This window comes from Venturia canescens, chromosome 7 (assembly GCF_019457755.1).
Source record: "Venturia canescens isolate UGA chromosome 7, ASM1945775v1, whole genome shotgun sequence".
Classification (NCBI taxonomy): domain Eukaryota; kingdom Metazoa; phylum Arthropoda; class Insecta; order Hymenoptera; family Ichneumonidae; genus Venturia; species Venturia canescens.
The window spans coordinates 1,065,556-1,091,952 of record NC_057427.1 but is presented as its reverse complement, the minus strand read 5'-3'; the positions used below and the strand labels follow the sequence as shown (position 1 = coordinate 1,091,952).

Below are 26,397 nucleotides of genomic sequence, written 5' to 3'. Positions count from 1 at the left end.
ATACGGAATTATTGAAGACCAAAACAAATATGGAGATATCTCCTCTGTCGAATGTTTCAATCGAGGGGGGCTATTTTCTCAAATAAATCAAACTATAAAAAAAATTCCAAGGCCTAATTATTTTGGCTCTTTTATACAAATCGGGAATATAGATTCGTTAGGATTTATATATCTTTCTTCAATACTTTTCTGTATTATACAAATTATTTATGTACATAAGAATGTTAAAGATATTCTCATAATGAAGTCGCTTCAAGCCCACTCGGCCATGACTCTTTCGTAATTTTCCTCCTCGATAAAAGGTTTGTCGATGGATCTGTAATAAAAATCAACAAAGTTGAAAGTATAACTTCGGCTTGTAGAAAAAGAGAATTAATATCGAAGTTGACACAGCGATAAAAAAGATGAGAAAAAAAATATTGAAATAATTCCTCTAAAGCCCGGAAGAGTGAGGAAAAAATGGATACTTACTCTATCATGAGATCTCCACAGTACAAACACTCGGAGGCGACAAGCTCGTCTATATCAGCTTTTATTTGTTCCTTGGTCGCAAGCGAGGTTGAACCGCCTATGGATGGTTCTTCTGGTTTTTTCGAGACAGCCATTAATTGGGATTGAAGTTGGGCCAATCTGTTCTGTTGTTCATTCGACATCATCGGTGTTAAAGCGGCTACGAGACAATCACTGTGAAGTTTGTGACCACATGGGAATACGTAGAACGGTCTCAGGAGCAATTGCACGTCACAAGCATTGCACGTGTCTCTGACGTGGATGAAGCTACATCTCGTGCGAAAAGCTTGAATTTCTTTCCTTATGAGTTTCGCGGCTTTCGTCGCTTCTTCCATTTCTTCCTTAAGATCTTGAATGTGTTGGTTATATTCCTGTGGCGTAAAAAAAATAGTGAACATTAGAATGTTACTTTTTTAAAATGATTTTTCATCGCACTTCCCCGCTTCATTCATTACTCCCCAATGAATTTTATTAATCTCGAATAATATCGACGATAAAGACCTGCAAGGAGTTGCAGATAGCATCCTTGAAATGATCGATGGTTACGAAGTCCGAGAAAAATGGCAAAATGTCCTCGATTCTAACCAAATCGCAACTTTGAAGGAATTCCATGGCTTGTTGAATGTCATCGCGTTCCCGTACGACGTGTTCAGCTGCAAAAAAATATTCTGAATGAAATTACACTTCCATTTTTATCTTTGTCTTTAAAAAATAGGTTTGCCATTCTCAATTTTCAGGCTATCGATGAAACTGAATTATACTTCAGTATTGTTGATATTTTTTTCAAACATAATTTAACCTATTTTCAGCCATAGCTTCTTCTTGAGTTCGTTGTCATTGTGGGACGGTGTGCCGGCTATCTGTTTCGCCAAATCCACGCTAACGGTTAGTGCCAGATCAACGGCCGTTGTCCACAGTCCTAACAAAGCTGATAATTGTACACAAGCCTCGGTCAAACCGGCTTCCTGACACAATCTCAAAGCATAATGTACATCGTAATGAACCATCGTTATATCTTGACCTAAAAAAAGCTTCGATTATTTCCCATTCATTTCATTTTTCTGATTTTACTATTATTTGATAATTCGACCAAGTGTAGATACTCCGAATTGAAATAGAGCGACCCACCCTGAGAACCGATGTAACGCATAACTTCGTCCTTCTTGTATGTCGCGTACAAGGAGAGTAAAAAATTGTGTATCGCTTGCTCGGAACATCCTTGCTTGTAAACGCAAAATTCCAGATATCGTATAACTTCCTTCGCCTACAAACAAAATAAATCAGCACATTCTTGCAGAGAATGCTGATCCTTTATGCACTATCACAATATAAACGGAAATTTCGTTCGTACATGCTTTTCGTCGCTGTTGCACGAAACCAAAGCCGGCAAAAGTCTCGACGGTTGTAAGTGCGAGCCTTGGGAAATTACAGCAGCGATAGTAGGTTTTGGCAATTCCTGCAGAAGTACTCCAACGAATTGATAAAACAAATCTTTGTTTGCCTGACTCTTGAGCACTTCAAGGGCCTCGAGATAATTATTTTTATAGAGATGTTGACGAACAACTTCTTCATAATTCCGATGCATTATCGTCAATTTTATCAGATTTTCTTTATCACCATGGCTAGCCATCAGATCATGAATTTTGCTCAAATTTCGTTTGATACATTCCTGCAAAAAATGGCGGTTAAAGATTTTCTCATATTTTTTTTCGTTCCCTCATTGTTTCTCGATATATCCAACGGTTACCTCAACTTTCGGTATGCTGAGAAAACTATCGAATTGCTTCTGCAGCTCCGTATATCGTGGATTGTGAAGATATGATATTTGACTACTTCGCAACGAGCCCAATTGACTTAAAAACAGCTCAACGACCCACACGACGATCATCGTTACTTGAGTTTTATCTTGTGGCTTTAATCCCTCGAGTTTCTTTCTCAAGAAAGTTTTCAGTGCCTCGATCTGTGATTCCTGGAGGAACTTCAGCGATATCTCTTCGAACGACGAATGAGTATCCGCGTATATCATCGCGCTTTTCTCGTATCTTGAAAAGAAAATGAAGAAAAACATTTTTTTGTTTCAATCCAGCATAAATGTTTACCAACTTTCCCGAATATGTCAAATATCAAATTATTTTTTACTTACTCGTTATTTTTAAACAACATTTCAGCCTGTTTGACGAGGACCTGATCAATATGGGCAGGATTCCCTTTGCAATATTGCTTGGCCAGTTCGAATTCTCCTTTTTCCACGTATACCTTTCACAAACATAAAACAAACGCGTTAAGTATTAAAAATTGTGCGAGGTAAATCAGAGAAGATCTTTTCCTATGGCTCACCTGCCATACGTTTCTATCCTCCTTTGTGACCTTATATTTAAAGACGGCTCGTTCGCTGTATGCCCAAATGGAACCAGTAATTGGATCTTTTGTAATATTAACCAATTTTCCAAATAGCTGGAATTGAAAAAAGTTTCAATGCAAATGTACGCTACAGCAGAAAAAACATTCGACTTTTATGAATTTTCCTTCCTTGCGTACTTACGTCATTGTAAATATCCTCAAATATGAGTTCTTGGTTCAATAACGAGATTCCTTTAACGTGATCATTGTAGAGCAACAAAGCATGAAATTCCGTAAGAACAAAGTTGAGAGGAACGATTGGTTTTTCCACGGTACTTCCGACCAAACTGGTTTCTGGGCATATCAGCATCTGTTGATTTACTAAAATGTTCTCAGGGTCGACCTTCGGATCAATCTTGAAAAATAGCAAAAAAAACATTTCAAACAAATATAATATTTTTATTTTTCAATCCTGTCAGAATAGATTTACCTCCGAATACATGATCCCAGTTTCCGTTAACCAACCAAAGGTTTTTGGCAGGGTTTTTGGAGTTGAATAATAAAATTGCATCTTCGAGTACGGTAACGAACTCTCTAATTGGTTGAAACGCTCTACCAGAGGAAAATTAATAATTAGCACTTGGAACCATGTGGTATCCATGCGTCAATAATATGCTGACATTATTATTATTAGAACAGTGTCATAATTTTATATGAAAATGAAAAGTAAAATGATGCACCTTTTACATTGAGATATTTGCTGAAAATCTGTTGCAGCAAAGGTTTTTCATTGGGATTCGTGACTGTTCCAATGTACTGATAAATTCGGATGAGGGTGGTCACAATAATTACGTATTTATCAGAATTCGGCATTCTGTGAAACTCTATCCCAGTTATCGGAGGTTTGCTGTTCTCGCCTATATCGAATACCTGGGAAAAAATACCAAGTCGAAAATTCAATGATAGCCTCAGACGCTTTTCGTTACATCCTTCATTCATTCATTATGAAGCATTATAATTTAGCTTTGTGATGTGAAGTGTGATAATAAATGATTTTTCAACTCACCAGTCCGTCTACCTCCTTACTGCCATAAAGTGGCAAATAATTGGGTAGCTTTTTGTTGTGTAAGAAAAAATAATGCGTTAAAGGATGATTACTGCGTAGTGTTTTGTCAGATGTGCGAGCAGTATGGAACGTTAAGAAGCAATTGAATATCTTTATAAATATTTGTAAGTTTCTAGCTCCGTGCAATCTTTGATGATACTTCAAATTTTTAGTACCTCACATTCATTCGTTTACAAACTTAAAATAATACCAGTTGACTTGCGCGCACCCGGATATTTTCACTTGTGCCGATGTATTAAATTTATTGTTTTTTATTTATATGGATGGGTGAGAAACCTGTTTCCAATACTGCTCCAGGCTCGTGTTGAAAATTTTGTCGCCGTCCAGACCGATTTCCGTCTCGAAAATCAAGCCCTTTGAAGTTCCTAGTAAAATAGGCCCTGAAACTGTCTCGGACGTATTTGCGAAATTCCATCCCACCGCAGTGATTTTATGACCTCGAAATTTCCCAGCCTTGCCAATGAATACAAATGGAGTTTAAATTTCCCTATATTCTAAGGCGTCATGTTCTTTCAATAAAGAGTTCTTTTACCTGCTTTAGTTTCGTTGTTTTCCTATGTAAATAAAACAAATCAGCAGGAGGATTTTCATCATTTCGAGGCAAAAGAGCTATCAGTAAATGATTTCCCATTGGATCCAAGAACAAATTGGACATCTTCATGCCTGTGGTATACTTTGAAATATCTATTTCTGTAATTTGAAGAAAAATAACCAGTTTATACCATTTCTTTCTTCATACCGTCTTATCGTTTTTATTTAAAGAAACAAATTAAAATTTCTTACCTTCCGGTTTATCCGGATTTTTCATATCAATTCTCAAAATAATATTGTTCGCCATGGCAATCACTATGAAATTGCTGCTGACTACTAAATGACAAATTCTATCACTAGGTGCAAAATTGACTTGCTGCTTCCTGAAAATTGGTCCATCTTCCTGAAGTTTCATCTGGATAAAGCCTGCTGTACTCTAGAAAAAATCAAATGATTTATTTTTTATCTAATAACTTCAAATTTTAATCAATAGACTGATCTTGAATTTCTCTTCTTTCTCATTGAAATGAGGCTAGAAAATAAATGTTAAATTTTTGGACATATTTATTTAATGTTGCTGCATAATCCACATGACCAGAATCTTTCAATACTAATATTGATTTCAGTGAATAATTTAGTTTTGATATTTCATGCCATTGCAGTGTTGTCACTTACAATGTCCGGTCGCATCGGGACAGTGGATGTTTGCTTCAAGCGTTGAGACGCCCTTTCATATTGGTCAAACATGGAAGTCATGATTGATATATTTTCAGCGATTCCCTGTTCAGTGAAAAAATAGCATTACAGACGTTAAAAGACTTGAGAAAGTCACATATATAGGTGTGTTTAGAAATATCCACTGATATGCAATGCATATTTGACAATGCAAAATTAAAACGATAAACAGAAAGTTTTCACTTTTTTTTTACAATATGTACGCACCAATATTGTTGTCACATGGAGTGACAATGGAACATTACTAATAATAAGTCATGCAAACTCGAGATGATACAGCTAAGATTTCCGTTTATTTAGATTTTTGACACTTTTCCTAACCTCAAAGACAGCTTCGTCTATGACGATTGGGAGCAAAAACAACCGCTCAAATTTGGTTATGCAATCGACAATTAAATTTATTTTTTAAATTCAACGTATCATCTTATCAGCCTCAATAATCTATCGTCGCAACAAAGACACCCATTTTCTGTGACACTAGAAACACTGCACTGACAGCTTCAACTGAGTTTTAAGTTTTGACGGATATACTTACTCCTCAACTCCTCCCACTCTAATTCCACACTGAGGTCTGACCGCGGTCTGACTGAGGTATCGAAATGGTTCCGTGAACTTCGCCGACTGATCTTGATTTTTTTACTTCTTTTCAGTGTAAATCGTACATTATTATATAAAACAAGAACATCATTATGTGTAAAAATTCAATAATAAAAAACAGGTATGTTAATAAACTTATTAAACTTCGACATATATGTTAGGGAAAACAATTTTATATGAAAATTAAAATTAAATAACTCACAAAATCATAAGAATTCAATCCTTTATAAAAGATTTATTTGAATGAATGGAGAGATGTTAAATAAACCACAAAAATATGATATATATAAATTGAAAATTTATTTAGTATACTATATACTATTGAGCAGAAATTTTTATGGTTATTAATGTAATTGTGAATTTGCGTTCACGCAGTGAATTCATTAAATCGAAAGCATTCATCAATCTATAAATGAAAAAAGAATAACGAACAAATATAAAATTCCAAAATTATATTCATGGTTTTACTCAACAATTTTGATTTTGAAAAAATTATATAAATCAAATGAGCGTCTCGTTTTAGCGCCGGTGGTGTGTCTGACGGGCAACGCTTCAACTACTCCGTCAGCCGTCCGTCTCTTTGTATATTTTTATTGCCTGCTTCCCGCCGAAACGTGCGCGCATTTTCGCGTGTAGAGTTGTGAAAAATCACCCATTATTATTTTGTTACAAAATTACTTCTGTATAATTGTTGTCTAATCGGTGAAATCAACAATAATTCAAGAGTTGTAAAAGCCAACGTTGGAATAATGTCGAACGAAACGAAAAGTCAAACAGGCCAATTGCTTGGAATGGGTAAGCGAAACAAAAACACGAATACTGAAAATTCTGAAAGAGCGAAATTTTACGAAAAAATTACTTCACAGGTCTAGCAGCCCAACAAAGTTTCGTCAGATTTTTCAAGGGACTTCCAGAGGTAACGTCAAAAAGAAATTCGCCATAATTTTTATCGCACAAATCGTAAAAAAATTTTTGATATTTCGGTGTTAAAGTTTGTACATAGGTTTTACAGTCATTCTTCATACATTGTTGTGAGTACACAGAGAAAACTTAAATCGAAAAAAAGTGCCTCGAGAGGCCGAATACATTAGTTTTTGCCTACTTTCCAAAGATACTGCCTGCTTTTTCCTTAGCTTTTTCATAAGCATTACCCAATTTGTTGCCTACCCTTTTCCAAAATCCTGGGGCTTCTGTTGTAGTTGTGATTTCTGGAGAAACTTCAGGTGCTGCTTCTTCCGGGATCACTTTTCCTTTTCCAAAAACTTCTTCAATAGGGTCTACAGGATTCAGTGGTTTTTCTCTGATGTCCCAGGGATCGTAGCCCCTTGGAGGAAGCGTTGCACTCGGGTTTGGCTTGACATTTGCATAGACTGAATCATCGATAGGAGGACCATAGGGACCGTTTCCTCCATATACTTCTAAAATTCTTGGCTGGAACATTATATCATCCTCCGGTTTTGATGATTGGCCTAGTCCATGGGACGAGTGTTGCTCCTTGGTTCTCTCGGACAAAGGAACGTTTGCTCTCTGGACTGGATCTTCCATGTTCAAGCGATTAGAATATTTTCCTTTTCCGAACTCTGATTGACTTCTGTGATTTTCCAAATCCAATTCTGGCTGTGTATCGAAAGGCACGTAACGGATGTTGGGGATATTCGTATCTCCGGATTCTTCGTTTGTGCTCCATATTTTTGGTGCCTCGGTCGTTGGTCTCCTTCCACCTTTTCTTCGACCTTTCACTCCTATATTTGCGGGTCTGTATGGTCTTGTTGTTATTTCATGAAATATTTCTGGTGTAGTCGTTTCTATATTATATGGATTGAATTTTGAGTTTTGAACATACTCGGTAGAATCAGTTTGGATATTTAGATCTTTATTATAGTGACTGTTTTGATGGTATTGAGAATTTATATTTTGATTGCTTGTGGTACTTATTCCAATATTGTGTCCTTCCAAATGACTACTTTGTTGAATTGAATCTTTATTGTACTGACTTGCTTCACCGGACTTTGAGTGATGTCCGAAGCCATGGGACATTTGATTCGAATCTGCGTTCTGTTGACTGTTGTGTCCAAATTCCAGATCGCCAAAACTGCTGCTTTGTTGAGTCGAATCTTGGCTCTGTTGGCTGCTTTGATCAAATCCACGATGTCCAAAGCTGTGGGTTTGTTGAGTCAAATCTCGATCCTGTTGACTGATTTTTCCAAATTCGAGCCTACCAAATCCACTAGTTTGTTGAGTTAAATCTTGACCGTGTTGGCTATCGTCTCCTACTTCGAGCTTACCAAAACCGCTGCTCTGTTGAGTCAAGTCTTGACTTTGTTGACTATTTCCATCAAATTCAGGCTTACCGAATCCACCAGTTTGTTGAGTTAAATCTTGGCTGTGTTGATTGCTTTGATCAAAGCCACGATGTCCAAAGCTGTGGGTTTGTTGGGTCAAATCTTGATCCTGTTGACTGTCTTTTCCAAATTCAAGCTTACCAAATCCACTAGTTTGTTGAGTTAAATCCTGGCTTTGTTGACTATTTCCACCAAATTCGAGCTTACCAAAATCGCTGCTCTGTTGTGTCAAATCTTGGCTGTGTTGGCTATCTTCTCCTAATTCGAGCTTACCAAATCCACTAGTTTGTTGAGTTAAATCCTGGCTGTGCTGATTGCTTTGATCAAAGCCACGATGTCCAAAGCTGTGGGTTTGTTGGGTCAAATCTTGATCCTGTTGACTGTCTTTTCCAAATTCGAGCTTACCAAATCCACTAGTTTGTTGAGTTAAATCCTGGCTTTGTTGACTATTTCCACCAAATTCGAGCTGACCAAAACCACCAGTTTGTTGAGTTAAATCTTGGCTGTGTTGGCTATCTTCTAATTCGAGCTTACCAAAACCACTAGTTTGCTGAGTCAAATCTTGGCTGTGCTGGCTATTTTCTCCTAATTCAAGTTTACCGAAACCACCGCTCTGTTGAGTTAAATCTTGGCTGTGTTGGCTATTTTCGCCTGATTCGAGCTTCCCAAAACCACTAGTTTGTTGAGTTAAATCCTGGCTTTGTTGACTATTTCCAGCAAATTCGAGCTTACCAAAACCACTCGTTTGTTGAGTTAAATCCTGGCTGTGTTCTCCCGGTTCGAGCTTACCGAAACCGCTGCTTTGTTGAGTTAAATCTTGACTTTGTTGACTGCTGTAAGCAGATTCAATTTCTAGGAATTTATTAGTTTGTTGTGACAAATCTTGGTCATGTTGCATCTCGTGAGCGATTTCAGGTTTTCCAAAACCGCTGCTCTGTTGAGTCGTGTCTTGGCTCAATTGACTACTTTGATCGAATTCTTGATGTCCGAAACCAGAAGATTGTTGAGTCAAGTCTGAGCTCTGTTGATTGTCGTGTCCAAATTCAAGTTTCCCAAATCCGCTGCTTTGTTGAATTGAACTTTGCTCGTGTTGTAATTCATGGCCAAACTCGAGATTTCCACTGGTCTGTTGAGTTAAATCCTCACTTTGTTGGCTACCGTGGTCGAAATTATGTGGTTTGAAGCTGTCGGTTTGTTGAGTCAAATCCTGGCTCTGTTGACTGTCGTGTCCAAATTCAAGTTGACCAAAATTATCGCTCTGTTGAGTCAGATCCTGACTGTGCTGATTGCTCTGATCAAATTCGTCGTGTCCGTAACCATGAGATTGTTGAGTCAAATCTTGGCTCTGCTGGCCGTCGTGTCCGACTTCGAGCTTTCCAAAGCCACTTGTTTGCTGAGTGAGGTCCTGATTCTGTTGACTGCCGTGCCCGAATTCGAGTTGACTAAAACCGTCGCTTTGTTGAGTCAGATCCTGACTATGTTGACTGCTCTGATCAAATTCGTCGTGTCCGTAACCATGTGTTTGTTGAGTCAAATCCTGGCTCTGCTGACTTCCGTGACCGAATTCGAGATTTCCAAAACCACTCGTCTGTTGAGTTAAATCCTGACTGTGCTGACTTCCGTGGCCGAATTCGAGATTCCCAAAACCACTCGTCTGTTGAGTTAAATCCTGACTGTGCTGACTTCCGTGACCGAATTCGAGATTCCCAAAACCACTCGTCTGTTGAGTTAAATCCTGACTGTGCTGACTGCTTTGATCGAATTCGTGGTGTCCAAAACCATGAGTTTGTTGAGTTAAATCCTGGCTCTGCTGGCTTCCGTGACCGAATTCGAGTTTACCAAAACCACTCGTCTGTTGAGTTAAATCCTGACTGTGCTGACTTCCGTGGCCGAATTCGAGATTTCCAAAACCACTCGTCTGTTGAGTTAAATCCTGACTGTGCTGACTTCCGTGGCCGAATTCGAGATTTCCAAAACCACTCGTCTGTTGAGTTAAATCCTGACTGTGCTGACTTCCGTGGCCGAATTCGAGATTCCCAAAACCACTCGTCTGTTGAGTTAAATCCTGACTGTGCTGACTGCTTTGATCGAATTCGTGGTGTCCAAGACCATGAGTTTGTTGAGTAAAATCCTGGCTTTGTTCGCTCCTATGACCAAATTCGAATTGATTAACATGCCCGTGACGTTGATGACTAGATTCAGAATGTTCGTGATGATGATGGTGTCGATGCTCGTGATGACGACGATAAACTGCACCTTGTTGGTCACCGTGTTCGTATTCTCCTTCCAAATGATTACCAAGTTTTGCTTTCCCAAAGTGATCTTCATGCCCATGACCAAATTGGAGCTGTCCAAAATAATCTCCACCCTGAGAGATCTGTTGAGATTCCAGATGAGCGGTCGTCTGCTGAGAAAGATCTTCGTGGTCCTGTCCAAATTCCAAATGTGCGGCTTGTTCCATCTGGGGTCGCTGATGGAGGCTCGTATCGCGTTTGAATTTTCTTCCGGTGTTGCCGTGGCAATCGGCGCCTCCCTCTTGATGGCCAAGGTCAACAACCCCAAGAGTCAAATCACCGTTATTCGGACTGCCATAAATTTGACCAGAAACACGTTGGCTCTCGTGGGTTTTGGTTTCGCTCCAAGAGCTTGCTTGCCGATTGCTGTTGGAGTGTCCGCCTCGAGTGTAGTCCGCATTTGCTCCATGAACGACCTGTCCAGTGGTGACATGAGGGACGGTGCCTTCGCTACGATGGCCCGATTGACTCCAGTGTTCCTCGTAACGTCCCACCGGTGAGGATCCCTGGTAGAAGTTGACCACCTGGACAGTTTGGGAGTCGTCGTAAGCCGCGGGTCTTGGACCCAAATTTGGAACGTGAGTCTGATGGCTTGATTCCCCGGAAGTCCGAACAACTTGAGAGTGGGTTGTGGCAGCGATGGAGGCTTCGTCGACGGGGCGAACGTGTATGGGAACTCGAATAATCGGCTGCGAGTGAACCGGCGTCACAGTTCCGTGGTAAACTTGCTGAGTATTTAAAGTGGACTGGACGGTGGGGAGTGAGTGGGTCGGAACGACGTAAAATCGTTGCCCGTAGCCAGATGTGCCGTCGACATTAACACCAGATGTATGACGATTCGTTTCATAAGTGTGCTCGATCGTTTCAGCGTAATTGTTGCCAACTTGAGTCGGACGATCGTATCCTGGATTGGTTCTGACCGGTGCCCTGGCATGTTCGCGTTCATGACTCGTTCCATAAGTCTGCTGCACCGTTTCAACGTAATTGCTACCAGTCTGAGCCGGACGGATATATCCGTGATTGGTCGTCACCGGAATTTGTACATTCACGAGATCTACGCCGGATCCTCGATTATCTGTTTCATAACTCTGGTGCACTGTTTCAGCATAATTGTTACCAACCTGAACGGGACGATTGTACCTCTGATTTGTCGAGCCCACGAGCACGTTTGTTCGATGAGTCTCGCGGCCATAACTGTCGAACTCCTTACGCATGCGATCCAGCTGTTCCTGGACGTTGACGAGATCCGAAGAGACCGAGGGCTGAGACAGAACACGTGAAACGTCGTCCCCGGAAGCGTAACTCGCTGTGTAATTCTTCCGGTAATACTTGATTTTCGTTGGACCGGTAACGACTTGACCTTCTTCCTCGTGAACGCGCCCGTGCCCGTCGTCCGTGGTCCACGAATCAGCTCTGTGCCAATTGTCACCTTCGTTCAACGTGTTCGAGCCTCGAGTTGCATGCGAGATAGCCTCGGCTGTTTGCAACGGCAAGGAATGGGGCGACTCGTAAGCCGTTGAATGCTCCGAATGAAGTTCTTGGTGATAGCTGCTGTGAGCTCTTCTCATCACGTCACCACCGACTCGGTGACGAGTGTCACGCTCCGAAGGATCTTTAAACACCGTCGTGCACAAGTCCGAGCAACCGCTTGGATTCGGCGCCGCCAAAGCTCCAACGAGCGCCGCACACAAAATCAACCCTCGGCGTAACCACATTGTTGCTTCTCAACACTCTTCGTCCGTCCGGACACAACACCCGGAACACGAGAAAAATGATCAACGCGTCGAACGATTTCACCACGAGCTTTATCGATCGATTCTCCAATGAGTCTCGAACAATCCCGCAAGGATCCTATCGAGAGAACTAACGATCAACTTGTCGTCGTGACCAGTCAAGACCATTCGATATATATCAGCAATCGCTCCCCTCTCCTTCATCCAATTACACAAAAACGTCTCTCGCAGGGCGTACGAGTTTCTCGCTTCTTCGTTCGTCACTCGGCAACCTTTTTCAATATTTCGAATAACAAAACTCCCCCGGGTCGCTTCGCCGTAAACCGATTCATTCTCGCGACCCGGAGATACCCCCTGTCCTTCCTCGTGATATTGGTACACACGTTCGGGGAATTCGCTCGTATGTGGAACACTCGCTCCCCTCTTTCTTTTCTCGACTGTCATTTATTTATGAAGTTTCGTAGACGCTTTGGGCTTTCATTAGTGGTAGGACAGTCAACATTTTCTTCGTTTGTCACTTTCGAATAGGCAATGACAAACGTCTGTGAACTCTCGTGATTAGGTAGCGATAATTAAAAATTCATCTTGATTAATTGATCTCGGCCGCTGGAATCATTTGAAAAAAACTTCATAAGTTTTTTTCGTACAATTCATTCGTTTCAAATATTCCTGTCCCAGAAAATTTCTCACTCTTTTCAGACCTAAGGGTTGTTCAAATTTTAAAACAATATATCTTTCAGCGTTTAAATATGGCATTAATTCTCAATGAAATCGAGTTGAATTTTCATCAAACATTCAATCTGTATCAAAATATTGACTAAGCCTTAATTCATTTCTTGCAAGATGCATAATCGAGATAACGTAATGTGTATTATTATAAATAGGCGAGGGTGATTCATTAAAGAGTAATACCTCACGTTGGTCAACACACGAACCCACGACTCTGCATAAAATTGATCCTCTCTCTTATTTTTCTTGTGTGCACACTCTTGAGTATTTTCGCCATACAACGAAGGCGCGGGATGCGTCATCGTCGCATGTGAATTTGGAATTCTTGACACGCAATATCCGTGTTGCAAGCAAACACACGATTGGTTTTACTCTCACTGACAATTTCCTGGTACCGAGGTCTCAAGGTTATCCAGCCTCTCATTCTTCTCTGCAAATGAGACCTCCCTGATCGTTGTTATTCGTGAGATTTTTCGAGCGTCATCATCTCCCGGAATTTGCCACATTTTGGGACAACTGTGTTTAATCCGAATGATATTTTTGGTCTTTTTCGAGCCACGCGTGCTCGATGACCTTGATCGAAGATCGCTTCTGCCCTTGCAGACGCTCTCGATTATCGTCTCGAGTTAGCGAGCGATCTCCCATCCTTTTCTGATTAATTTACTAACCCGGATAACGGGAGTTATTATAAAACTGTAAATAGAATTCGAATGATCGTGCAATGTTTTCTTGATTATTGAAAATTCCGAGTCGAGTATCCTCCCCCCTTTTCCCCTCTACTCGTCATTTTATTCCACACGAGGCCGTGGACGAACGTCTCTTTCCGTGAATTCGTGCGCACTCGCGACGACCCGAGAATCCATGACCTACCGATAGGCGACTGACCCGAAGATATGTAACAAGGTCGCAAGGCACATGTCGCACGAGAAAATACCCCACGATTTATAAATTCCACAGTTTCTAGACTTACGTGATTTCTTGCATGTTTTCATGTACGACCGGATGAGCAAAAACAAAATTTCACGCGCACATGGATTTACGCGATGTTTTATTTATTTGTCTATAATTGAATTGCTCACCGCTTTAGTTAAGAACTCGTCGCTTTTTTCTTCACTTTTCGTTCTACGATTGCGTGTGCTACTTGTATCTCGAAAATGGGTCAAGAACTCATGAGCTTCGATATGTTTATCGTCTGTTTTTCGAGATTTAACTCGCGCTATTTCCCCTGAATTATTATTCGTATTGCTGTTCTCAGTCGGCTTTTATCGTTATAACGAGTATTGCGAGGGGATTGCGATTTCGCGATCCCCTGGAAATTCCATCATTCCCCCTTTTTTCGGTGTACAACCGACGAGATTTCGTCGAACACATTCAAAAATAAGACATGGAAGTTTCATGATTTATGTGCAAATACGGAAACTACTTTTGAGACAAAGGTCAGTGGATAACGAAACGAACCTGCAGTAAAAATGATATTTCGTTATAATCTTTTCTCGTTGGTTTGTCCATTGTTGGATATGTATTTGAAAAATTGTCCAGACTTTGGAATTATCGTGTTATTGTCGAAAAATGGTTTTCTGTGGGAAATTTTTATAAATGTTGATTTTTGATCGTTAATTTTTTTCTTTTGTTTTTCCAGAAACCGAGTACGACCATACGATTTTTCAACCGCATCGAATATTACACCGTACATGGTAGCGATGCCCTATTCGCCTCTGAGGAAGTTTTCAAAACTACTTCAGCATGCAAAATGATTGGAGGAGGTACATGAATTTTTCGTTTTATTCGAATAATTTTTTCGACAAATTTGAAATCAGGAATAGTTTAGTTTCAGATGCAACCGAAACTTCACAATTTTTATTAATTTTTCGTTGCTTCCCAGAACCGAACAAAATCGAAGGATTGATCTTGAATTTCGCAAGATTTCAAAGTCTCGTTCGGGATTTGCTGCTGGTTAAACAATATCGTGTGGAGGTGTACGTTAATCAAGGAACAGCCTCGAATCAAAATTGGGTTTTGGAGTTCAAAGGTTCACCAGGCAATTTGACGCAATTCGAGGAAATACTTTTCGGAGATACGGATGTCGCTGTCGGCGGTTCAATAATGGCGTTGAAACTTGGCATGGAGGGAAAAAGCAGAGTCAGTGAAAAAAGCAGCAAATCGAAGAAATTTGACGTTTTTTTCGCATTATCAAAGAATGATGGAATTTCCATTTTGTTTCACAGCTCGTTGGTGTCAGTATCGTCGATACAGTCGCGACTCTAATTTCCGTCTGTGAGTTTCTCGACGATGAAACTTTTTCCGATTTAGAAGCTTTGGTTGTGACCAATGGACCTAAAGAGTGTTTGGTAATCCAAGGCGATGGAAGTGCCGAATTTCAAACCATCAAACAAGTATGAAAATGCAATTTACTAACAGGAAATAAAAAGAAATTAGTTACCGAAAAACAAAAAATTAATCATTTTGTTGATTGTTTTTTTTTTCTGTGTAGATTATGGAACGAAGCAACGTGATGATAACGCAAAGAAAGAAGAACGAATTTTCCTCGGATTCGATCTTTCAAGATTTGAACTCTTTAATTAAATTTGGAAAAGGTCAACAAGAGAACGCACAAGCCTTGCCGGAAACCAATCTCAAATCGGCCATGTCCGCGACAGCAGCTCTTATTAAATATTTGGATGTGAGTTTTATTCATTAATCCAGCACTAAAAGATTGAATCGAAATTTTTATCAGTTTTTTTTGTCAGTTAATAATTCCCAATCATTTATTAAGAAAACTCTTCAATGCTGTCACAAAAATTGTACAATTTTTTAATTATCTTCATAAGAAACACAAAATTTAAGAAATTGCACTATTTTTCATCAGAAATATCTAAACTCTAGAACTTTGGATGCTTTTCGAATTCAACTGATATCGACACAATAGTGTCCCGATCATATACTTCAAATTTTTTTAAAGATTTCGTAGAACAAAACTCTGACAAGACAAATACTTTGAAAACGCCTTTTGCAAAACGTGCCAATTTTTCTCTTATTGCATCATGTCATGTGTCATCTTAAGGTGACTTCATTTTTACAGAACTGCGTTATATAACGAAACTGAATTAAATTGAATTCCTGACGAAGGCATTTCAATAGTATGGAAGTTGATTCGAAAAATGTATCAGAGTAATTATCACATTCGAAATAATTTGAATTATATGTATTACTCCAATTATATAATCGTATTTTTTTCTTTTCGTTTTCAATAAAAATAATTTTAAAAAATTGAAATTTTATACAGAGCTCGAATTTGATATTAATTACAATTGAAATTCTGTATGGATCGTATTTCATAGTTAACATCAGACGATGGAAACATGAATCAATATAGTCTGAAGCAACTGGAACAATCACGATTCATCCGTCTCGACGCCGCAGCGATAAAAGCTCTGAATATCGAAGAACGAACCGATTCATTGCCTGCCCTCGTCGGAGACGGCCCGAGAAGCATTCTCGGAATCCTGAACAAATGTCGAACACCCCAAGGACGTCGGCTGATCGCTCAGTGGGTCAGACAACCTCTCAAAGATTTATCCCTCATAAAAGAGCGTCATGATATCGTGGAACAATTGGTCAATGATTCCAATTTACGATCATGTTTAAGCGATGATCATCTTCAACGAATACCAGATTTACAACAATTGGCGAAAAAATTGAGCAGGAAAAAGGCTGGTCTCCAAGATTGTTACAAGTGAGTGAATGTGGTATTAGTAATAATAGTATTTGATAAATTTTCAACTTTAAGCTCAAGTTTTCCGTCGGAATAATGGTTCAAACTTTTATCGAACAACATTCGAAAAGTCGTCGAGCACTTGTACATAAGCCCTCGGAAGTAAACAAAAAGTTGAAAGAAATTCCACCAAAATGAAATGAAATGAATGATAAACTAACCAATTAATTATTAAGTTACGTTTAAATGCAAGCTTTGATAAAATTAAACCTTAATTTCAGAATTTATTTGTGCGTCTCGAACCTGCCTGTTTTACTGGAGATTTTATCGTCCAGTTCCCCAACGCCAGTAATGAGGGCCATGTTTGTTGAGCCATTAACGGAGTTGATCAGTGACATGGATAAATATCAACAAATGGTCGAGCAAACAATCGACATCGAAGCAGCGCAAAAAAATGATTTTATGGTCCGTGCAGATTTCGACACAAACTTGCAAGGTTGGTAAAATGAGAATAAAAAACATTTTTTGTACGAACTGATTGTAAAAACTGTTACTGCTCATATTCGCACAGATTTGAAAGAAACGATTGACGAACTCGAAGAAAAGATGCAGGGTCAAATATCCAAGGTTGCCAATGATCTTGATATGGAAGCTGGCAAAACTTTGAAATTCGAGTCGAATCAACAGTACGGTTATTTCTTCCGTATTACATTGAAGGAAGAAAAAATATTACGGAATAGAAAAAATTACACGATCATAGATTCAAACAAAAGTGGTGTGAGATTCCGAAATTCAAAACTCACCGAAATCAACGAGGAATATCTCGATGCCAGGAACAAATATATGTCCCAACAAAAGGCTGTCGTCTCGGAAATCATCGAGATTGCAGGTCTGATTTCATATTCATTTTAAAAAATCACCAAAAATGCTGTCAAATTTGACTGAATTCTAAACACTTGTTTCATCGAAAATGAGAAAGTTGTCTAATTCAAAACATTTTATAGCCGGTTACAGCGCTCCAGTGAAATCAATCGGCTCGCTAATAGGGAATTTGGATGTTCTCACTGCGTTCGCTGTTGCAGCGGTTGGCGCCACGAAACAGTACGTACGTCCGGAAATGTTACCGAGCGAAAATGGTGAATTCAATCTTGTACAGGCTCGACACCCTTGTCTCGAGGCTCAAAATTTTCGTTATAAGGCGAACGATGTTGCTATGAAGAGAGGTAAGATTTAATCGACTTTATGAGACCGCAATCACTGATACATCATTATCAGGTCGCTCCGTAATGGATGCTTCTTCGAAACCTTTCAGATGAGTCCCACTTTTATATCATCACCGGACCGAACATGGGTGGCAAAAGTACTTATATCAGATCCGCCGGTGTTTGTGCTTTGATGGCACATATTGGAAGTTTTGTTCCTTGTGACTCGGCTAAAATTTCTTTACTGGATTGTATTTTGGCCAGAGTTGGTGCTGATGATTCTCAGACGAAGGGACTGTCAACTTTCATGACTGAAATGGTCGAGGCTGCCGCTATTCTACGAGTTAGTTTTTGTTACAGTTTTTTATCCATCGAAATCTCGAAAAACTCGCGTGTTTTTCAATTTTTTCCTTTTATCATTCGTAGATGGCTACCAAGAATTCTCTGGTGATCATTGATGAACTCGGTAGAGGAACTTCCACGTACGAGGGCTGTGGAATCGCCTGGTCGATCGCAGAGTACGTTCCCAATATAATAGAATATTTCAGTCACATAAAAACTCATTAGATTGACAATTGTTTCAATGTTGATTGAATGTAGAGGAATTATCATTACGCTTTGTTTTTTTCTACAGATATTTGGCAAAAGAGGTGAAAGCATATTGTCTGTTTGCCACACATTTTCATGAAATAACGCGCCTTGCCGAAGACGTTCCAGCTGTAAAAAATCGGCATGTAACAGCAAACGTAACCGATGACAAACTGACACTTCTTTATTCCGTGAAACCGGGAATTTGCGATCAGAGTTTCGGGATTCACGTCGCGAAAATGGCTAAGTTTCCAGAATCCGTAGTCGAGGTAAGCGCGAAGAAAACACACGAGCGAATTCAATCAATTTTCATAATATAATTGAGGCATAAAAACAATCGGTATTTTCAGTTTGCCAAACGCAAGCAAGCTGAATTGGAAGATCATCAGAATGTAGTTTTTGAAGGCTCGGAAGTGCCAGAGAAAAAGAGAAAAACGATTAAGGTAAATATTTCTTGTTCGGAAAATATTAAGAATATTGAATATTACAAAGGTTGAAATAATTTATTCCGATTTCAGGAAGGTGAAGAACTGATAACCAACTTTGCCAATAAATGCAAATCTCTCGACAAAAGTTTGTCAGAATCGGCGCTCAAAACAGAGATTCAAAAATTGAAGGATCAGATTTTGACTCACAACAATCCGTACATAAAAGCGTTACTTGGAGTGTCATAATTCTATAAATGGCTGGATCCATATTTCCTGTTTCATCAAACCGCAGTATTTTTTATATTTATTCTGTTACATTAGCACATCCACAAATAAGAGTCTTTTCTACGTTTGTATATTTATGAAATACTATTCGAACCCCTGTGTCCGTGTCCCGCGTGTGTAAATAATGGAATGATTTTTTTCAACGATCTATAGTGAAAATGGTAAAAAAAAAAAAAAAATTTCAAAACTCATTACCAAGCGATCAGAAACTTTGCGATTGATCCGAAAACACAATAAACTATATTTTTCCTGTAATTCTATTACATTGCAGAATCGAGGATGAATAAAAATCTTTTAACAGAGTTGAAAATTAATAACATTAACATAATTATTAGATAAATGTGAATGAATTAACTTGGGAGTGTTAAAAATAACGCGATCTATGTGTAATTTATTTTGAAAATGCGTTAATTGTCATGAATACAGTTAATAAAACAGTACGTGGAAAGGGAATTTGGACGCATTCGTAACCGGAAGTCACGTTTCTAAGAGCATCAGGTTTGTTCAATACTGGAAAAAAGCATTGATTAACTACAATAAACAAACATAAACACATAAGTTCGTTGCACATTAAGGAAAACTTCGTATTTGGTCATTTACCGGAAGAAAAAGACTCAATAATGACGCGCCGTTTTTTTGACGTAACCTTGAACTTGACTAGCGTATTGGTATTCGTTATTTTCCGGGGAGTGTCAGACGTGTGTATCCCGTAGTATCAAAACCTACATCGAACAGTTTGTACGCAAATAACAGTGCGTTACCGCATATGCGGTGGTTACGCACGTAATATCCTTTTACCTTTTTTCCTTCTGTCTTTATCTCTGTTTTGTGATATAATCAAAAACAAAAACAAAGTGCGATACTGAACTATAAAGCCATCCAAAAATGGATCCGGCGGTTTTCCCAGAGGAAATATGGATTAAAATTCTTCTTTACTGCGACGTACCTGACATTATCGCTTTTGGCAGTACGTGTAAATATCTGCGTAAAACGTCCGACACCGATTACCTGTGGTGAGTTTTAAGGTTATACGCGTATGCGTCGTAATGCAGGTGATCGTCAATGACACCCATAAACTTGCAATTTTGCGTGTTCATTTTTCTTACTTCGATTCGTAAAACAAAAGGGGAAATTTAATTGAAATAGCCGTCTAAACAAAAACTAATTTTTTAAGGATTTAGCTATCGAGCCGTAAATGCGTACAAAGTTCAAAATATAATCTTAAAAGTCAAATTTTTATTCTCCCGTCAACTACATTTTTTCTCAACAACAGAATGAAACTTCACACAAACAATTACACATTTTCCGATATTAATATTAGTAAAAAATAAAAATTCATTTAGTTACATATTTTATGTCCCAGGAAAATAAAATGGCTCCAATTGATATCAAAGGTGAAATTTCGCTTCCCGGACATAAAATGTCTACAGCTCTTGAGTGTAAGTTTTAAGGCGATGTGTTATCGTCTCCATATGGTAATTACGCTCGGAAAAAATGTGCCGTTCCCAAGATGTTATCACTGCAGCGGTTATACATGTCAGCGTAACTGTGTGGAAGGCTCGAACGCGAGGGTGGTTATAGAGATAGGAAACAAGTATACATGGGTGATAACACCACATTTTGGACTCCGAAGACATTTCTCCCTTTTTGGGATTCCAAAGTACAACTGGAAGACTCATGCCGAACAAGTGCAGACTCAGAGTACAGCGAGCAGTAGTGGAAGAAGAAACAAATCGGACCACAAATCAATAGCTCAGAGGCTAAGATCATTGAAAATGACAGAACTAACGAGCGTAAGAATTCCAAGACCGAGCGGACCATTCTGTGTTTTCTGTAACCCAGTAAAGCTATACAGAGAGAAAAAACGGTTGGCAAGCAATCAGAACGAAACTGCTTCTTATACTCGGCCAAATCCGCTTTATCAAAAACTTGTGAATGGCTACTGCACCGACACTGTACAAGTATTAGGAATTCCCAACGTTGATGTAGTGAGTCCAGCAGAGGCTCTTCTAAGCGAGGGCTCTTTCAATGTATTGAAAATCTTTGTCGATCATCTCTTTCATCAAATGGAACTGACAACAACCCTCAGAAAGCCAAATGCTGTTCTCATGTTTTGCGAACCTTTGGCTATGCATCCCACCTTGAGAAAACAATTGTTACACTACTTGTTTCAAGAAGTGAAGGTTGCAAGGTGTGTGTTACTAACATTCATATTGTCTATTGGATTTAGAGATTTTCTGGGAAGAACTCTGTTATTATTCTAATGAGCTGTAACAAACCCTATCTATTCATCCATTTGTGACATACAGAAAATGCAATATATTTCGAAAATATTTTCAAAAACATTTTTTCCACAATTTATACATTGAATGCTTCTTCATTTGATGAATTCTGGTCAACAGGGTCTGTCTCGTACCGAAACCTCTCGCTGCTTGCGCGATGTTGGATGTGGAGACGTGCATCGTTGTAGACAGCGGTGCCCTCAGTACTACCGTCGCGGTTGTAATTGGTGGACGGGTTATGCCTCACCGTTGGAGATTACTCCCGGTCGGTGGATGGCACGTAGCTTATCATCTAAAGCAAGCGATGCATTGGCAACCCAAAGAGTATCATCAAATACCAATTTCTCATCTTGACACTATGGCGGTTAAAGAACGATGTCGGTTGAGTTACAACATCGAACACGAAGAACTCAGACGGGGCGCGCCCACAAAAAGAGAACACATAAATCTTCGAGTCGACAGTTACGCCGATTACAAACAATTTTGGGTAGCGTTTCTTTTTGCAAATAAAAAATAATGGTATTTCTCACGGGAAGATTTCAGCGAAACTTTCAAATCACGGAATTTTATGGTTTCTTCTATTCTAGAAAGTTTCTCTGGGCTCGGAACTTTATGTTGCCCCTGAAATGATGTACATCAGTCTGGGTCTTCCACAAATAATAAAGGACGTTACGAACGGTTTATCCGAGGATACGATGCACGATTGTCTCTCAAATATTTTATTGACTGGTGGTAATACCGATCTCTCAGGATTCGCTCTGAGACTGCACAAGGATCTTGGAGAATTGTTGCCGGAACATAGCGCTATACTTCAAGTTCGCAGCTGTCCTGGAACTCACAGCTGGAACGTTGCGATGGGATCGACTTACGTTTCTCTAGCTGTTCACCCTGGTGAGTCTTTTGATTTCTGGATTAAATTTCGGTACTAAAATTCCCATCAGAACAGTTTCAAACAAAGGTTGCTTGATTTTTTTTTCAAGTCTTAAAAATTGATCTCTTTCCCTCCTGTTACAGACAAAACACCTCCAGAATATGTTGAAGGCAATCCGTTCTGGCTCTCTCGAGAAGAGTACGTCCTCTTTGGATGTGAGTCACTCTGCGAACAGTAGCGAGCCGGTAAGACCGACGATAAATCGGTCGAGAATAAAAAAAAAGAAATGATATCTCGATGCCGAGCGGGAAAGAGCGATTCGAATTCGTTAAAACAAAAAAAGAAAAGATTTTAACAAGAAGTTGAGATTCTGTTTATCGTAGTTACGTTATTCGAGAGCTTTAGAGATTCCTGAGATATTCCAATGTTATTTGTTACACGTTAAGAAATCCGATTAACCTGATGCACCAATTCGTTCAATAAGCCCCTCCCCCCTAACCTTCCAATTTTTTTGCTATCGTCGAAATGATGTAAATAGTTTGTCAGATTTTACTTTGTAAATAAAACGAGAGAGGGGAAAAAATGAAAGAGATTTATACTAGTGTTGGAAAACGAAAGTAGCCAAAAGGATAAAAAATCGAGTAATTTCAAGAGTGAATTTCATGAGATTGATTTAAGCGATACCCAATTTTCTAGTCATATGGAGCAAATTTAGTGAAATATCGGATATAAAAAGAAAAAGCACGCAGAGATAATTATTGGAATTCAAGCTACGTGATGCCCGGGGCTTCCACGAAAACATGGCGAGGCTGTTTTTTGTCCTTTTTTTTAAGTCTGAAAAGAGAAATTTACACGAAATCTGTAAATAAAGTACGCTTGTTACAATGTACCCATTATTTATTTGTTAGACACATCGAGATTATCAAATAGTGTATAATTACCCGATAAGTATATATACATAAGGGCGTTGAGCGCGTAAATGTGTATGGAGAGAGAATTCGTATTATTTCATTTTATTACACGAATACGCGCCCAAGCGAAAGAATTTCAGTGTACCTACGCATGTTTTCGCTCGTTGCGAGGTTTTGTAAATATTCTGTGAATAAAATTGATTTTTTCTTTTTTTTATTAACTCGTTGTCGAGCCTTCGCAAAATTTTTCGATAAAAAATACTCGGTCGTTCAACAGAGACAAATTTGCAGCTTACGTTTAAGGGTACGAAAAAATATGTTAAATAAGTTAATAACAAACGGAAACAAACAAGGAAAAAAACGATTTTCTTTTACGTGGCTACGTATTTACAGTTGCGAACACCAAGTTTCGTCATGAGAAATATAAATGTAAATTTTCTCGTACTATTATTTTTGTTGATTGTAGAACGTAGGTTATATAAAATTGAATTTGTTCTTTTAATTTTCATTTCTCTATCTTCCCCGATCAAAAATCTACGATATTGACGTTGCAATTCTATGGGATCAAGGATCCTCATCGAGTTGATTTATTCGAGCTGCCACATTTTGTATCTATTTTACTCTTTCGTACTGGATCTAAAAGTCGGGGAGTCTAAATAACGTTGGCATCATTGACAATTAAAAAAAAATGAGTAAAAAACCTTACGCAAGGTCGTATACTCGCGCATCTATTTTTCATGTTGAATTTTAAATCTCGTTCGTCATTTCAAAAGACTATCAAATATGTACAAAAAAGTGGTTTTCTACCGCTTTGGCTAAATTGAACGTGACAATTTTCGTTTTTCTTTCTCCTATTATTCTCTCGATAAAAAGATATTGAACGAGAAGCATGGTTTCCTTTCAAAGAATAAGCAAAGGAAAGGAACTCAGCAACAAGAACTTTTGGCTGGTTCAGCTTCAACGAGGTTAAAGTCCAGACCACTCGGTCTCGCGAATCCCGTTTTTATGCCATCCCATCCATCTTCTACCTTATACTCGCCACTTTTGATTCTATTGTAAACCTCCTGAGTCACCGTTCTAAAAGCTTCCGATACGTTCACTCCCGTTTTTGCGCTCGTTTCAATGTGGTGCACCCCATGCTGATCTGCGAAAGTTCTTGCTTCTTCTTTCGACACTTCTCGCCGTGCTCCATTTGTTACCAAATCAAGTTTGCATCCTACCAATGCAAAAACTGGCCTATGAGGCTCAATATGCCTCCGAGCTTCCATCATCCACTGCGGAATATGCTCAAAACTCGCCCGATTACATACGTCGTAGACTAATAAAGCTCCTACTGAATTCCTGTAGTACGACTTTGTTATCGATCTGAAAATTCAAATGAACGATTAAATAACTAAATCTTATATTTTTCTATGTTACTTATTTATTGCTATTCGTTTTGGCAGTTTAACTATCAATGTGTTAACCACCAAGGTGTTTGTTTTTTTTTCTCCTATTTATCTACTTTGTAACTAATTCTTGTAGAGAATTTGTAATTCCATAATTTATTTATTATTTCTCATATGTTATTTTTGCTTTATTGTCCATTCTAAAACAACAATAATTTGGATCTATCGTTTCAATGGAAAAAAATTTGAAATCAATTATACTGCTATTCAAATATCAGAAAACTATCAACCTTTATTTTTTTTTTTAAATCTTTATTTTGAAAATCTACTTGTTCATTCTGTAATCACTAATTTCATGCAAATATCTTTCGTCTAACACGAATTAATGTACAAACCTAAATCTCTCCTGGCCAGCTGTATCCCACAATTGCAGTTTGATTCTCGTTCCATCTTCTACTTCTATCAAGCGAGCAAAGAAGTCCACTCCAACAGTAGGATCCGACAACTATAGTGGAATTTAAGCAAAAAATTTATATATTCATTCGTATATTTAAGATGTTCCATGCACATTTTGTAACAATCATCGACAGGAGCTTCCTATTTTCGTATGAACTATACGCGATACAATCGTTCTTTTATCCTGTTATTGTGTTTCCCAATTGCAATAATTTACGACGTAGAAATGCTGAATCGTATAATTACATACTCAAGATTGCGGCGGTACTGTTTGATTTGATAAATTGAACGTTTATGGACCGTTGGTCGATCGGAAAAAAAATTTTAGGTTGCACACACGGTGAGAGGCGTATCGCGAAGGGGACATTCAGGGACACGATAGAATTCGTCACGAGGAACACGCGTTCGAAATTAAAAATTCTGGGTCCAATTCCACCGAGCTATTTACATATCTATTACGAATTTAAATGGCGCAGTGAAAGAAGATCGTGTCGATGTATGGGTGTGATAAAGATAGAGAGGAGACAAAGAAGAAAAAGCAAAGTATGAATACCTCGGCGAATTTGCCGTCGGTGAAGTATTTGAGAAGCGAACTTTTTCCAACGGTGCTGTCTCCAATTAGTATGAGGCGAAATTGATAGTCGAAAATAGGTTCCACCATTTTGGTTATCACTTTCTACTGCTAACCAAGTTCACTTTCATCCGTATAAAATTATAATTTACTCAACCGAATTTGAATAACAACAATCACTGTTTCGGGAGTAATTGACAAAACTTGCAAGCTCAGCTGTCCGTAACATATTAAAATAATCAGCCTTTTTCCATAAGAGATTCGTGTCGCAGCTGACCTGCGCGCACGTCATACGTTTTAACCAACGAACAGACGAATAAAACACAAAAGAAAAAATATAAATATACGGACGTACGCGTAAGGGTATAAACAAATGCCAAGAACGAGCGGATCGCACAACTAGAGAGGATTTTAACTCGCAACGACTCTCGTCTCGTGTCGCCAACTGACGACATCACGCAATACACACAGCGCCAACTTCCAAGGAGAGAACGAACGTTTCTCCCTCCACTCTCCAATTACAAAACTACGACGAACTTGATAGTCTCACATCGCCGCAACAGCATCACAAGCAAAACAACTTATCAAAATTTCTTTGTGATAAAACGTCCCAAAAAAATCTCTTTGTTTTTGTTCCCACGTAGTAGTACATTTTTTATTTTACAAAGTATTTTTAAATTTATCAAATTTTTGCTCGAGTCTGGTTTTGGAACATAACTTAATTCGTTCAACTTTTCAATTGAAAGCAATTGAAAGCAATTGAAAA

The 26,397-nt window shown here is 38.8% G+C and overlaps 5 protein-coding genes across 9 annotated transcripts; 2 read left to right on the top strand and 3 right to left on the bottom strand.

Moving 5' to 3' along the window:
- Positions 1 to 100: 100 nt before the first annotated feature.
- On the bottom strand, positions 101 to 5,971 carry dor (vacuolar protein sorting-associated protein 18 dor). 4 transcript variants are annotated; one of them, XM_043424157.1, is made up of 18 exons: positions 5,778 to 5,971; positions 5,183 to 5,287; positions 4,760 to 4,943; positions 4,509 to 4,666; positions 4,253 to 4,429; positions 3,917 to 3,964; positions 3,591 to 3,780; positions 3,341 to 3,462; positions 3,053 to 3,265; positions 2,848 to 2,964; positions 2,654 to 2,766; positions 2,258 to 2,552; positions 1,862 to 2,179; positions 1,639 to 1,774; positions 1,310 to 1,531; positions 1,012 to 1,163; positions 472 to 881; positions 101 to 316 (listed from the first exon to the last, which is right to left on the bottom strand). In XM_043424157.1, the coding sequence occupies exons 2-18, from the start codon at positions 5,261 to 5,263 to the stop codon at positions 253 to 255; spliced, it is 3,000 nt and encodes a 999-aa protein (XP_043280092.1). In that variant the 5' UTR covers positions 5,264 to 5,287; positions 5,778 to 5,971; the 3' UTR covers positions 101 to 252. The 4 variants fall into 4 exon arrangements, with proteins under 4 accessions (XP_043280092.1, XP_043280091.1, XP_043280090.1 ...); XM_043424156.1 differs by lacking the exon at positions 5,778 to 5,971 and adding an exon at positions 5,450 to 5,763; XM_043424155.1 differs by lacking the exon at positions 5,778 to 5,971 and adding an exon at positions 5,564 to 5,763.
- A 400-nt stretch (positions 5,972 to 6,371) lies between these two features.
- On the top strand, positions 6,372 to 19,454 carry spel1 (DNA mismatch repair protein spel1). Of its 2 annotated transcripts, XM_043424160.1 has the most exons (15): positions 6,372 to 6,634; positions 6,706 to 6,755; positions 14,577 to 14,700; positions 14,820 to 15,076; positions 15,163 to 15,330; positions 15,429 to 15,617; positions 16,276 to 16,670; positions 16,931 to 17,145; positions 17,221 to 17,538; positions 17,654 to 17,872; positions 17,962 to 18,194; positions 18,278 to 18,369; positions 18,486 to 18,708; positions 18,790 to 18,882; positions 18,958 to 19,454. In XM_043424160.1, exons 1-15 carry the CDS (start codon positions 6,589 to 6,591, stop codon positions 19,111 to 19,113), a joined length of 2,778 nt encoding a protein of 925 aa, XP_043280095.1. In that variant the 5' UTR covers positions 6,372 to 6,588; the 3' UTR covers positions 19,114 to 19,454. The 2 variants fall into 2 exon arrangements, with proteins under 2 accessions (XP_043280095.1, XP_043280096.1); XM_043424161.1 differs by lacking the exons at positions 6,372 to 6,634; positions 6,706 to 6,755 and adding an exon at positions 13,605 to 14,373.
- On the bottom strand, positions 6,783 to 12,367 carry LOC122413656 (filaggrin-2-like). The gene has a single exon (XM_043424153.1). It carries the CDS (start codon positions 12,188 to 12,190, stop codon positions 6,938 to 6,940), a length of 5,253 nt encoding a protein of 1,750 aa, XP_043280088.1. The 5' UTR covers positions 12,191 to 12,367; the 3' UTR covers positions 6,783 to 6,937.
- A 408-nt stretch (positions 19,455 to 19,862) lies between the features above and the next one.
- On the top strand, positions 19,863 to 23,437 carry LOC122413661 (uncharacterized). The gene is made up of 5 exons (XM_043424163.1): positions 19,863 to 20,165; positions 20,516 to 21,343; positions 21,555 to 21,921; positions 22,022 to 22,325; positions 22,449 to 23,437. Exons 1-5 carry the CDS (start codon positions 20,038 to 20,040, stop codon positions 22,541 to 22,543), a joined length of 1,722 nt encoding a protein of 573 aa, XP_043280098.1. The 5' UTR covers positions 19,863 to 20,037; the 3' UTR covers positions 22,544 to 23,437.
- On the bottom strand, positions 23,185 to 26,054 carry Rab39 (RAS oncogene family member Rab39). Its single transcript, XM_043424170.1, has 3 exons — positions 25,614 to 26,054; positions 25,000 to 25,109; positions 23,185 to 24,581 (listed from the first exon to the last, which is right to left on the bottom strand). The coding sequence occupies exons 1-3, from the start codon at positions 25,719 to 25,721 to the stop codon at positions 24,143 to 24,145; spliced, it is 657 nt and encodes a 218-aa protein (XP_043280105.1). The 5' UTR covers positions 25,722 to 26,054; the 3' UTR covers positions 23,185 to 24,142.
- Between the last annotated feature and the right edge of the window lie 343 nt (positions 26,055 to 26,397).

Bases quoted from the DNA above. Each gene is read 5' to 3' on its own strand.
- dor (XM_043424157.1), bottom strand. From the start codon at position 5,263: ATGACTTCCATGTTTGACCAATATGAAAGGGCGTCTCAACGCTTGAAG. The intron at 1,532-1,638 runs GTGGGTCGCTCT...AGCTTTTTTTAG, and splicing joins GCGTTACATCGGTTCTCAGG to GTCAAGATATAACGATGGTT. The intron at 317-471 runs GTAAGTATCCAT...TTTTTATTACAG, and splicing joins TGTGGAGATCTCATGATAGA to ATCCATCGACAAACCTTTTA.
- spel1 (XM_043424160.1), top strand. From the start codon at position 6,589: ATGTCGAACGAAACGAAAAGTCAAACAGGCCAATTGCTTGGAATGG. The intron at 15,331-15,428 runs GTATGAAAATGC...TTTTCTGTGTAG, and splicing joins AATTTCAAACCATCAAACAA to ATTATGGAACGAAGCAACGT. The intron at 17,539-17,653 runs GTCTGATTTCAT...AACATTTTATAG, and splicing joins GGAAATCATCGAGATTGCAG to CCGGTTACAGCGCTCCAGTG.
- LOC122413656 (XM_043424153.1), bottom strand. From the start codon at position 12,190: ATGTGGTTACGCCGAGGGTTGATTTTGTGTGCGGCGCTCGTTGGAGCT.
- LOC122413661 (XM_043424163.1), top strand. From the start codon at position 20,038: ATGGATCCGGCGGTTTTCCCAGAGGAAATATGGATTAAAATTCTTCTT. The intron at 21,922-22,021 runs GTAGCGTTTCTT...CTTCTATTCTAG, and splicing joins CCGATTACAAACAATTTTGG to AAAGTTTCTCTGGGCTCGGA. The intron at 22,326-22,448 runs GTGAGTCTTTTG...CTCCTGTTACAG, and splicing joins TTCTCTAGCTGTTCACCCTG to ACAAAACACCTCCAGAATAT.
- Rab39 (XM_043424170.1), bottom strand. From the start codon at position 25,721: ATGGTGGAACCTATTTTCGACTATCAATTTCGCCTCATACTAATTGGA. The intron at 25,110-25,613 runs GTATTCATACTT...ATTCCACTATAG, and splicing joins CCGACGGCAAATTCGCCGAG to TTGTCGGATCCTACTGTTGG. The intron at 24,582-24,999 runs GTTTGTACATTA...TTGAATTTTCAG, and splicing joins GCTGGCCAGGAGAGATTTAG to ATCGATAACAAAGTCGTACT.